This window comes from Oculina patagonica, chromosome 10 (assembly GCF_052425735.1).
Source record: "Oculina patagonica isolate OP01 chromosome 10, crgOcupat, whole genome shotgun sequence".
Classification (NCBI taxonomy): Eukaryota; Metazoa; Cnidaria; class Anthozoa; order Scleractinia; family Oculinidae; genus Oculina; species Oculina patagonica.
The window spans coordinates 19,604,882-19,617,911 of NC_135767.1; the positions used below are offsets into that span (position 1 = coordinate 19,604,882).

Here is a 13,030-nt window from a genome sequence, read left to right on the forward strand (position 1 = left end):
TAGCCTAAATGAAGGCCCTGACAGGGTTAATTCCGACAAGTAACATGGCCCAACAAGTAGCGACAACACATAAAATGGAATCCCCACAAACAACAACCCTTTTGAAAAAAACTTAGGCATCGTTTACACGGACGCGGTTATTAATCAACACAGTTTCATGACCTCGAAACCGCATCGAGAACGACACAGTTTCGAAGCGTTTACACGAAACATATCCTACCGTTTTCCAAGTGTTTTCGAACGTAATTGTATAAGCAAGCGCTGCACTTTGTGTGAGGTTCGTCATGTTTACTCTTTGCGATCCAGTCAATTTGTGGCAAAACACTTGACCTTTTTCAAATCGATGCAGTTTTGCCATTTACACGACCAATGAAACCGTATCATTTTGAAAACGATCCACTTTTGAGAGCGTTTTCAAAACGATCCGGTTTCAGTTGTGTCTCGATCGGCGCCGTGTAAAAAAAAGGCATAAATGCATCGAAAGCGATGCGGTTACAAATGAAACCGCGTCGGTGTAAACAGTGCCTTAAATTCCAACCAAAACAAGCAATTTTCACTTAATTACCCACAGCAACGAGAAGTGCAATAAAATAGGCCACCTGCCAACCCCCAGAGTACAAAAATCTGGAGACGTCCAGAAATCTTTGCATTGTAAGGATATCATTTTAGACAATGTATGAATACTCTCTGAAAATCAGACCGGGAGACTTGATGAAAAACTTGGAGACTCCCGGGAAAATCTGGAGAGTTGGCAGGTATGAAAAAGGGACACCAAACCCCCCTGGCAGGGCCTCTAAATTTACTAATTTTATCAGGGCCTCTAAATTTACTAATTCAATCCACTACCTTGCAGCTGGGTGGTCATCGAGTTACAAACTTCTTCAGACTCAGTTACAGAGAAAGAAAGTTGCTCAGACAAGACCAGTATCAACATCTGTGAGTTATACCAATAACAATTAATTAATAATAATTGAAGATGTGGGAGAAAGAACGCATCTTCAATTTATAATTTAAAAAAATGGTATTTTTTTTTCTTTGAAATGTCAGCATCTCTCAGCTTGCACCTTGTGTACTTATTCACAAAGTGAAGTATAGTTAGCATTTTTTATAGGGCTAAATGATGTGTCATTTTGCAATTGTTTCAAGAAATAAAAAAAAAATGAAAACGTTTCTCAGGGTTTGCCATTTTGAAACGGATAGCCGTTCCTAGCCGTGCAAACAGGGTGGGTGCCATTTGAGCATTCTCAACTATCCATTCAAAAAATATTGTGGGCTGTTCGAGCAGTGTAAGCTATCTGTGAAAAAAAATCGTCAGCCATCGATTTTTCGAGCAGTGTAAGCCATCTTGAGCCGCACAAGCTGTATTATCAGCCCTTCGATGAGGTAAAAAAAGCAGCAATGCTATGGTTTATAACTACAGCAAAAAATTGGAAATTAGATATTGGTAATAACTCATGTAGAACAGGTAAATATTAAAAAATTAAGAAGCCTTTGATTCTTAACTAGGGGGTCCAAATACATGTACATTGTATTGTTACTGTCAAAAAATGATAATATTGTTTTTTGTTATTTATCTAACAGAGGACAAAGTCCATCAATCAAGTAGTTTTAGGCAATAAGAGACCGCCTGAAGATTTGGAGGTAAAAACATATTGATGATATGAATTTTATTAGCCTTTCATTTACTCTTTCAAACCTCTTTTCTTTGGATTTGTTAGACGATGTTAAATGCATTTTTTTGGTTATATATTTGAAGGATTCAAGTTCTGACCTTGATGGTAGAGAAATGTTGGTAAGCTATACTCATATGTTTACGGTACATGTTTTGAATTTAATAAAAACTGAAATTTCCTCTGTGAATCAAAGATTAAGCAACTCATAAAGGTCAGGTTCATGCTCTTAAGTTTGTTATCAAGTTCCTGTAATTCATGTCGCAACGTCACACCATGTCGTGCATCTAGAAAGGATGGCTATGCTAAACATTATTTTTGCAACAGATGGAGTGGTATTGATAGTCTTTGCAAGCATTTGCAAGTATGCGAGCAGAGCGTTTTTCTTTGTGAGCATGAGCATTGACAAAAGCCAGCCTTGCGAGCAATGAGCACTTGTAAAAATATGCGACCATGTCACAAGTAAACGAGTACTCACTAAAATTTTGCGAGCATTCCAAGGATAAGCCTAATTTTGCGAGCACTGCAAAATTTTGATACACAATTCATGACCCCTAGATGGACTTCTACAAAATATAACTAAGATTGTTTGCTTCCGTTTTCTTATTTTTTTTGGAAAGATGGTTGATTAATTAATTTGCACGTAACACTTAAAGCAGTAAATTAAGTTGTTTTATCGCTTTATTTAGGACACTGACTTGCAGAAGGTTCCAGAACCCTTCATAGAGACAGAGGCATCACTTGCTATTGTTGTTGATGAGTACGATCCAATGAGACCAAATGAGTATGAAGCGGTCAAACAAAAGTTTAGAGAAGACAAAGAAAATGAGAAAGGCGACAGAGGTGAAAGGTCAGAGAGATCCGACAGTCGAGACAGGTCACGAGGAGATCGGGATTATGACAGGGGTGATAGGTATGGAGTGGGGTTGTAAAATCCTATTTCTATTACCCTTTAGTATAAATCTACTAGCGTTTCATCATGAATTCTGCTCTCTGATTGACTACACTACTCACTATCTGTTCTGTTGTAGAAAGTGAGTAGCGAAACAGCGTGTGATTGTCAACAGAATAGCCGCCGCTTTTTCGGTTTTTAAATTGACTGTGAAGAAGGACTTGGATAATTTACTATTCAAGGCGATTCTGAACGCGATAGCAATCTCGAGCTCATAATGTAATAATTTTATTGTGAAGTAGACCCAACAGGAATAACAATACTTAGGTTAGAATTTATTATCTTGAAAGCTTTTCTGAATCGTTCACATACTCAACCTCTCATCCACGTTGTTTATGCAACCTTACCCGATTTCCCAGACTGGCTGATAATCAGCAGAAACAGTTTTCTTTCACTTGTTGCTTTCGTCACTGGAAAGTCCGGTTTAAAAATTTATTGTTTGTTCCCTTTCAGAACCTTAACCTTCAGTAATTATGTAGAATTTGAAGATGTATGCCCCCTAACTGTGTTTCAAGTTTAGTTTTAGACAAAAGCTTTAAATTCTTCTAAGTTCCCTCTTGTGTTTTCATCAGCCAACCATAATTTAGACACAAATGGCAGTTTCTATTTCGTAGATGTTAAAATTTACTGGTAATTTATGCTTTGACTTTTAAAGACATAGAGACCGTGATCGTGACAGAGACCGTGACAGAGACCGTGACCGAGATCGTGATAGGGACCGAGACAGAGATCGCGACAGGGACCGCGATCGTGATCACCACAGAGACAGAGGTAGAGATAGAGGAAGACGTCGAGGTGATGATGATGATGACAGCTATGGAAGAGAGTCTTCTCGGCAGCGGTTTTCTGGAGGGGCAGCAATTGCACCTCCTCCCTCTCTTATGCAGGAAGGTTGGTTTCTGGTCTTTTTAATCCTCATAGAAAAAAATGTTACAGACTATGGATGCAAAGGACTGTGACTGTGACATCTTTATGTGTTAAGTTTAATGCGCTGCTTGCACCAGCTAAGCCTCCTACACAGACTTTTTATTTTGGCTCGTCGTGCATGTCTGTGTAGGAGGCTAGCACCAGATTCACAGAGGTCAAATGCAAAAGTTGACGTCACATCCGATCTTCGCTGCCTCGAACTTTCGACTTGAAAGTGGGCAAACTTTTGTAAGAAATTGTTAAAGAAATAGTACGGTGAAAGAACAGTTCAAGCTGAGACACTCAGTGAAGATGAATTATCAAATTTCCAATCCATAAGCGGCGTATAAACCTTAACTTTCCAGGGATGGCGTTAACTTTTGGCTTTAAAGCGAAAGTTTTCGAAAAATTTTGGCGGGAATTACCCAGGAACTGCGCATGCGCGCTGCGTTTCACCGCTGTGTGAGCACCAGATATCATTTTACAAAATGTTATGCACAAGAATTAGTACTAAAGAGCTACTATAGAACCTCCCATAAGGGTACTTGGGAAAGAGAATGTTCCTTTAGAAAGATATCCACTTATGATAGGTTTAAAATCAATAATAGTGTTTGTTTATGGTGGAACCATGACTGAGTTTCTGCTTGAGGGAGGTCTCCGCCCATGGGAGATGTATGTTAGCAGAGGTTTGACCACATACATGTAACAAATACACACATAACAGTGTAAGTTGTAGAAAACTTGTTGTTCTAGAAAATATCCATACCCCTACCATTTTTGGCTTTTAAGACTCCCCACCCCCTCAGTATTTCCATTGACCTTGTATGGGGAGGGTTTGGATTTTCTGGAACCAAACAATTCACACCACTTTACTGCTTATACCTCAAATGCCTGTTGTTTTCCCTTCAGTGGAGCCACCTGTTGAACAACGCTGGCCTGTGTCTAGTGGAGCAGACTTTAATCCCTCATCAGAAAAACCAAAAGTTGGCTTTGCAGCCAGGTAAGATTACAAAGATGAGCAATCGCCAATGTTATGGCATAATTATAAGTCATTTTTGAGATGACTTTGTAGTAAACCTAATTGTCTTGAAACCTTAAAAATGTTGTAAAAATAATTTTGAAAAACACCAAAGAGATGATTATAAACCAAACAGAAACAAGGATGGTTAGGATTAAGTAAGATTGAGATGGAATAAGAAAAAAGACTTTTTTCAAAAAAACAAAATATATTGCATCCATGGCAAGGAGAGGAGACCCAACAAGACAGCTTGATCTAGATTTTTGAAAATCTGGCTAAATTCAGCACAAAACTGTATCTGCTTGAGAATTACCAGTAAATTTTAACATTGTTTACTCTTCTTTGCAGTCCCGTTGCCTCTCTGATTATGGCCAAATATGGATGGAAAGACGGGCAAGGTAACAGAATTTTTTCTTCTTCTGTGTATTAATGTCTACCTAGCAACCCGCTACTGTGCGATTAAACATTCCTCTCAAAAGAGAAGTCTAATATTAAAACCAAGAAGTTTCTAATTGATGATTGACATAGAACTAAGGCTCCAATTGGTTACCTACGTAATCTGGCAACAACCAATCACAGGCGCTAAACGGTTCTCTTTAGAACTACGTCATCATTATTCTCGGATTGCATCTCAGACGTCACAGTCTCCTGCGCGGAGGATTGAACTGTTTTCACCGCCAAAGTCTTAGAACCAACTTTGATAAGTCAAGATAAGTCAAGAGAATTCACGTTTTGAGATAGGCTTTAAAGGGGTGAGATTAAAGCTTCTTAATGGGCATTTCGCTGAAGAAGGATTTAAAAATCTGGGTAAAAAGCTGTTTAAACTGTGTACACTTTAAACGTTTATGTAGGTTTAGGAAAACAGGAACAAGGAATCAACACGTGCTTACAAGTGGAGAAAACCAGCAAACGAGGCGGCAAGATAATCAACCAAGACAAAGGTTACATTTTGATTTTACACTCAATATTCTACCTGTCCTACCAATGTTTCCCCCTGCAAATTATGACATTAATGATTTTTTTTACAATGACATCGAAGTCTTGAGAAAAATAAACCATTATACTGTTAAAGAGCTCATTCCTTTCGACATACTTGGCATATTATTGAAGACCTGCTGGGCAAGTGAGAAAAAAGAGCAGAAATCAAGTGTAATTATCAAGTCGGATAGGTAGAAAGGGTCTGAGTTCTACCAGCCTCGTTCTGCTAATGACGTATCAGTTTTGGAAAAATATAGTTTAGATAGACAATTGCGTGATGTTTATATTGCGTGACGATATGTTGTCACGCGCGTGATTCACGTAAACGCATACAAGCCTAAAATACCAGTAAGAGTGTTGAACATTTATTTTCTCCTTGCAATATCAACACATTTTGTTGTTATTACCGCAAATATCATTTTAAGCTTCAATATCGACATACAAATTCTCCTCACTGGTCTTCATACATTTTCTTATGTATTAGAACGACGCGATTTCCCTTTGGTGATCATTTTAGTTATTCTCATAACCTTTTCTCCTTATTAAGTACTGATACTGTGAGGAGAAATTTGATGTTGGTCAAAAGGCAACCTAAATGTAGATCCTTGGGGTTTCATTTCTATGTACAACGAAACTCTCACTGCTAACATTGTAAGGAAAGTATAGTTATCAGCGAGAAAAAATCATGTGATAATCATAACAGTGTATTTTATGATCAACAGAATCAAAGGCTGCTGCTCTTCAAGAAGTAGAGCCGGTAACCAACGTTATGAAAAATCCGAGTAAAGTCGTTGTTCTTAGAGTAAGTAGAATTTTTATCCTTCAAGTGTTTCCAATCACAAAGGACACATACAATCCGGTGAACCAATCAAAACTCGAAGGAAAGACATGTAGCCGGCACGAAGCGTGGGAAAACGTGCGTGAGCGAGACACGATTGGTTTTGGTTTTACTTCTTTCTGATTGGCTAAGTGGTGCGAGAGTTTATCATTAAGCGAACTAATGCAAAACCAAAGCAAACGAGAATTACTTTCGACACCCAAGTGCCGAGTTCTTCACAACTTGTTCCAGTCGTTCGGTTAACTGGAGAGCATCGCTGGAGAACGGCGAGTGGCGTTACCATAAATAAAAAAACAACAACAACCGGTTTCCATGTGCAAATGGTAAACAACAGCGGTCTTTCGCCTCCTTTCCCAAACCCCTCACTTTTTTTACAGTCAACGTTGTTCGCGCTAATCCTTTGACAAACCAAACAGGTTATCACAGCTTGTTTCCTCTTTTTGCTCGCAAATACACTGGCACTCACGTTATTATTTCAGAACATGGTAGGTCCTGGGGAGGTTGACGAAGAGTTACAACCGGAAGTCGTGGAGGAATGTGCGAAGTACGGCGAGGTTGTTAAAGTCGTAATTTACGAGGTGAGTCTTACTGATCGTCATCTAAATTCACCTTTTAAAATCGATACATTGACAAGCAGGCAGGTAACGAGAATAAAGAAATTCATCAAATATAGGATATCGTCTTGATACAACACCAAATTCCTAGAACTAACATTTTGAGAAATGTATGACAACCGTCAAAGAGAGTTAACATTTTGATCCTGTTTTACTAGCTTAGCCCGCTTTTGTCGTCAATTAGGTTGCTAGGTAACACACGTTGCTTGCAAATAATTTCAGACGATTTTAATTTCGGACAAAAAAACCGTCCATAATTTTTTGATAGTCCAAAATTTAAAACCCCTGAATGTGACAAGGAACGGTTTTAAAATGGCACGTTTCACGTTTATGGAACAACCTACCTGACAATATAAGAGGAGCGTCCTCTCTTAGAATTTTTAAAAATTTACTTAGCAATGTTAACCTGACCACCGAGGCCAACTGTTGCTGTAATCTTTGTATCGATTAGTTTACATTTTTAAATTTTATTGTCTACATAGTTTTTAAATTTTATAGTCTAGTTTCTCAAATTTAAATTTTATAGTCTAATACCGTAAAATTCCGGTTATAAGCCCTCCCACTTATAAGCCCCCCCTCCCCCCCCGGTTATAGGCCCATCTATCTGGCAACAAAAAATTACATCCGGTTATAAGCCCTCCCGGATATAAGTCCCCCTCTGCTGGTTGACAGTACTGAACAGGGCTAAATGTTGCTTTATTGTGCGTTTTTAACTTAAAAACGTATTTTAGTCCAGTCCCTAAACTCTCTCTTCCAAGCGCCCTTTAACAAAAAAGGCGCGCGGAAGAGAGAGTTCAGGGACTGGACTAAACGTATTTCGATCAACACTCCCGTGGCTCTTTTTGAAACGTATTTTTTTATTCCGCTTATAAGCCCTCCCGGATATAAGCCCCTCCGTTTATAAGCCCACCCAAAACCCCTGACGAAGTTGTATAACCCCAGGGCTTATAAGCGGAATTTTACGGTATTTGTATTTTTTTTAATAGATGATCATATTAAATTTTTTACATTGTAATTTTTAGAATACACGTTCACTTTTAAACGAGCCCCAGGCTCCTTGGTGATATATGTAAAGTACTTACTTACTTACTTAATTACTTACTTACTTACTGGAGGCTGTTACTGAAACTGAACTGAAACTTTATTTACCCTGGGTATTATGAAGCGTTTCAGGCCTCTAGCAAGTAATGCTAATGAAACCGAGCATTATACAGCACAGTATACAGCACAATGCGCAAAGACGAGACCACAACACCGGGAACTCCATGCCATACACTTTACGATAAGTGTGTGGGATCGTGACACATGTTCTTTTTTTTGTACCTTTCGCATAAAGTTCTTATTTTTTTTTTTTCTCGTTTGCAGTTTCCCCAAGGAGTTCAAGTTGAAGAGGAGACGGTTCGCATCTTTGTGGAATTCCAACGAGTCGAGTCAGCGATAAAAGGTAAATAAGGGACGGATCATTATTTTTTTGGAGGGGGGGGGATCAAAATTATTGAAAAAAATTGTTTGCAGGGCCTGGAAAGACAAAATAAATTGTTTGCAAACACGATATGTATAACAAAAAATAGAAAGAATTTCGAAAAAAATGTTTGCAGAGGTGCATAAACTAAAAACAAAAGTTTGCAGAGGAAAATTTTTTATCCCCCCCTCCAAGAAAATAATGGTCCGTCCCTAAGTGTTAATTGTTTTCTTGGAAATTGGTAAAAACAGGCTTGTTGCACATAAAGGTTAGGAAACCTTTGGGGAAGGCGGACCTCGGCTTGCTTATTATAGCCAGGATGAAAATTTAAAATTATTTTTTTTAATTAAATTGTAATTAAATTATTTCATATGATGTGACGTGGAATTCCTTAAAGTTTATTTAATTACCTTATTACATGCATTTAAACATACAGAAGTTATACATAGTTATATTAAGTTTAAATTAACATAACATTAATTTTTTTTTAATTAAATTGTAATTAAATTATTTCATGTGTGATGATGTGACGTGAATTCCTTAAAGTTTAATTAATTACCTTATTACATGAAATTTTCGCGTCACTTTAATTTCGCGTTTTTGAGAAAGACACAATTTACATCTCCTTGCCAATATCATTCAACATGCCATGTAGTTGAACAACTTTATCAAAGGAACAATAACGTCAAAATTAACAAAAACGCAACGGCGGGAATAAATGTCAACAGTAACAACAGAGCAGTTCTCAGTTCATGATTGTACGTGAATTATTATCGTGTCGCGAAAATTTCATGTAATAAGGTAGTTAGAGTTTAGGCCCTGATTGCTTTGGGGGGAGAGTTGTCTATAAACTAAGAGAGCTTTTCTACGTAAGATAATTCTGGACGGAATCTCGTGTTGTCTCACAATCATTTTCTCTTTATATTTCATTTATTTTCAGCTATTGTGGATCTCAATGGACGGTTCTTTGGTGGTCGTACAGTCAGAGGTGCATTCTTCAACCTGGACAAGTTTAGAAGACTCGATCTAATGGCTGATATATAACAGTGATATACGGGACATTCGTGTGCTTGGCACGAGACCAGACGACGGAATAAGTTCACAGCGGTCAAACGCACTGCGTTCGCGCAGATTCCGCCAAAACTGCCGCCTCCACCTCGTACCAAGAGTCTTCGTTCCCCTTGACCAGCGGTTGGAAAACGAGCGAGCCTGAAAAGTTCTGATTAGAAAGCCGAAAATATCGGACTTCCGGTTAAGTTGCGCATGCCTAGCTTTCAAACTCAACGAGCCTTTTGGTGTTTTAACTTCCGGCCATTTTAATTGTCGTCAAAACCAATCAAAATCCATCTTGTGACGGAACTTTCAGAGTCGCTCGTTTTGTCAAGCTTGCGCAGTAAGGAAGAGCTGGCGAGTCTTTGTTCTTGTTTCCTGACCGCTGGTCAAAGGGAACGAATACCCTGGATACGAAGATGAATTTCGAAAGCCTTCACTTTCAAGCCAAAAGTCAAGACGTTCACTGAATCAAAGGTCTCTATGAGACTACGACTATTTTGCTATGGTCTATCTGTTGGCTGTCAATTGTGGTATGGAGTAGTGTCTTGCTAAAGGGTGAAAGACGCTTTTCATGTTGTTTAGGAGTGGAAGTCTTGAAAATAACTTAGCTTACCTGAATACTTTACACTTCCACATCACATTCTAAATTAAAACTGAAACCTAGAAGTCAACAACGCGCTGTTTACAAAACTCAACCGCAAATTAAGGAGCCAAAGAAAACCCAATCGAAAACACATTGAATATACTGTAGTACTCGTGTCGCGTATACGCTTATTCCGGCCTACTAAAGCAAACAAACAGTTCAGCGGTTCAATACCAACACCCCCGGCCCACAATAAATGATTATTTACTCGTGTTTAGCGAGACTAACGCAATCGATTGTCGCGAATGTGAAAGACTTGTAAAAGTACAAATTTGCGTTCTTAATCGTTTTAGGTTAAATATTAGCGCTCCTTTAGTGTTAGACGCTTGTACCAGTCCAAACTTGCGTTCTTACGTTCTTGGTTACATATTAGCGTCGCTTTAGTCTGTGAAAGACTTATACATTGCCTTCAAGTGTTGGCTGACGCTTTGTTCACCCACACCGAAAAGAACTCCCTTGAATTGAGAACGCGAATGATTATTTACTCGTGTTTAGCGTGACTAACGCAATCGATTGTCGCGAAAACAAATCCTTTAGGTTAAATATTAGCGCGACTTATACGTTGCCTTCAAGTGTTGACTGACGCATTGTTCACCCACACCGAAAAGAAATCCCTTGAATTGAGAACGCGAATAAATGATTATTCACTCGTGTTAAGCGTGACTAACGCAATCGATTGTCGCGAAAATATCTGATTTGAGATACTCACGCATAAAAATAATTGTTATATAACGTTTATACATGTGACAAGTCACGTTTTTAACACGAGATAGCAAGTGTTGACGCAATACTAATGAGATACCCTTTCATCACCCACAGCGGCTAATGGAGTTCAAGTCTAATTTCCGGTCCAAAAATATCGCACGTAGACAAAAACAATTGTTATCATGGCGGGTGTTGAGCGCAGGTTGAGCGGAATGAAGTAGAAAGCGAGTTCTTCTAGGTTTTAGAAAATCTCTCAAGAGTTTTGTTCGCAAAACATTTAAAGACGAACAAAGGGAGTGTATTCGACGAATAGTTTGTGAAAGAAAATATAATTTCCGTTCTTAATCATTTTAGGTTAAATATTAGCGCCCGGCTTCAGTGAGTGAGACGCTTGTACTAGTACAACGCTTTAGACTGTGAAACACTGAACCACTCACACTCTCGATTAGTTGTGTCATATCTCATTTGAGATACTCACGCATAAAAATAACTGTTATATAACGTTTATACATGTGACAAGTCACGTTTTTAACACGAGATCGCAATTGTTGACGCAATACTGATGAGAGACCCTTTCATCACCTACAGCGGAATATGTGACAAGTCACGTCTTTAACACGAGATCGGAAGTGTTGACGCAATAATAATAAGATACCCTTTCATCGCCCACTAAGCGGAAAGAACTCCCTTGAGAAATTAAAACAGTCCCTTGAGAAATTAAAAAAGTCCCTTGAGAGTAGACAAGAATGTTCCAAATTTTGCCCACATCACTCCTAATCTCCTACTTCTGCTTGTAAACAAGCAAAATAGTCGAAAAAATCAAACTTTATATGCCGCACATGCCTAGAAAATTTAATATTTACGTATTATCCACCTAGTTAACCGGCTCAATCGTAATTTAGTTTATCACTGCTATTTTTACGTTTTCTTACAAAAGTCTTGCACATTTTTGCTTCCAACTCTTAAAACGTTGAGGCGGCAAAAACCGAAAGTGGCTTTTTGCGTTTGACCGCTGTGAAGGGAACAAGTACAATTAGCAGCCTCCTCCTCAGGCGCCTCGATTTTCGCTGTAACAAAGCGAGAACAATTCCTACCTTGCGCGCCCATGTCCCCCAACACAAGAGAGAGGCGTCTGGGTACGAGGCAGTACCAGTAGAGAGAAACCAGTCCAAGCCGAGTGAGGGAAACTCCTTCAAAATGTTCGGCTTTATTTTTCTGATAAGAGGCAGGAACGTTGCATTATCAGCCAGCAAGGATGTGGTTCGAAACAGAAACAGACGCAGTACCAGTACAAAAATATTTCCCCCTTCCTTTGTTCTTTAGTTGTAAATTTTGGCGCGCTATACGTTTTGTGGTGTCAGTTTTTCGTCAGTTCATAGAGCAGTTTTCAATTGAGTGTCGTAAAACCAAAACCAAAGTAATTACTCTGGCCAATCACAAAGACACAGACAATCCAGTGAACCAATAAAAACTCGAAGCAAATACATGTAGCTGGCACGAAGCGCGGGAAAACGTGCGCGAGCGAGTCACGATTGGTTTTGGTTTTACTCCTGATTGGCTGAGAAAGTGGCGCGAGATTTCAAAGCCAATCACTAAGCGTAGTAATGCAAAACCAAAGCAAACGCAATTTACTTTCGACACTCAAGTGAAAACCGCTAACGCGCTCAAAACCTTGAAAAGAAAATTCACTTCCGCCTAGAAAAGACTCCAATAAAAACAGACACATGTATATTCTTTACGCCAGCTATTTGCCAGTTATATACCCGTATTCTGACTACCTTATTGTAACTTATTTACGCGGGAACCTAATTTGGCGAAAATGGAACGGGCATATTTCACGGGACTAAATTTTCGCGATTTAGCCAAAAAATACGTTAAAAGCATTAAAAATCCATTAAAAAACGATAAAAAAAAGTTTTCGCGGGTCTTTGTCCCACGAAAATAAGTAACGATAAGGTAATTAGTCTCAACCAAAATGATCTCTTCTTATAGGACATAGTCAAAAGGTCTATTCCCGGAGTGGAGGGCCTTGTTTGCGGATAAGGAAACCACTCCGAGAAGCTTTAAGAAATAAACGTATTAAACCATGGTCATGGACACGAAAATTCTTGTGTTACTGCAGTTTGCTCTTTTTTCACCCTTTGCGAATGAGACACCACTATTCTCCAATCAGAACATAAATATATATAAA

General features: G+C 38.7%; 1 protein-coding gene across 2 annotated transcripts in view; it reads left to right on the forward strand.

Annotated features, from left to right (window-relative positions):
• LOC144629064 (splicing factor 45-like) overlaps positions 1-9,953 on the forward strand; it is a 126,727-nt gene extending 116,774 nt beyond the window's left edge. For both annotated transcript variants that reach the window (XM_078487234.1, XM_078487233.1), the window contains exons 3-14: positions 854-936; positions 1,582-1,641; positions 1,757-1,792; positions 2,360-2,583; positions 3,278-3,513; positions 4,438-4,528; positions 4,895-4,944; positions 5,398-5,487; positions 6,247-6,326; positions 6,842-6,940; positions 8,342-8,420; positions 9,379-9,953. In XM_078487234.1, the coding sequence (XP_078343360.1) occupies positions 854-936; positions 1,582-1,641; positions 1,757-1,792; positions 2,360-2,583; positions 3,278-3,513; positions 4,438-4,528; positions 4,895-4,944; positions 5,398-5,487; positions 6,247-6,326; positions 6,842-6,940; positions 8,342-8,420; positions 9,379-9,482 (1,232 nt within the window). In that variant the 3' untranslated portion in view covers positions 9,483-9,953. The remainder of the gene's footprint in view (positions 1-853; positions 937-1,581; positions 1,642-1,756; positions 1,793-2,359; positions 2,584-3,277; positions 3,514-4,437; positions 4,529-4,894; positions 4,945-5,397; positions 5,488-6,246; positions 6,327-6,841; positions 6,941-8,341; positions 8,421-9,378) is intronic.
• Positions 9,954-13,030: the final 3,077 nt, after the last annotated feature.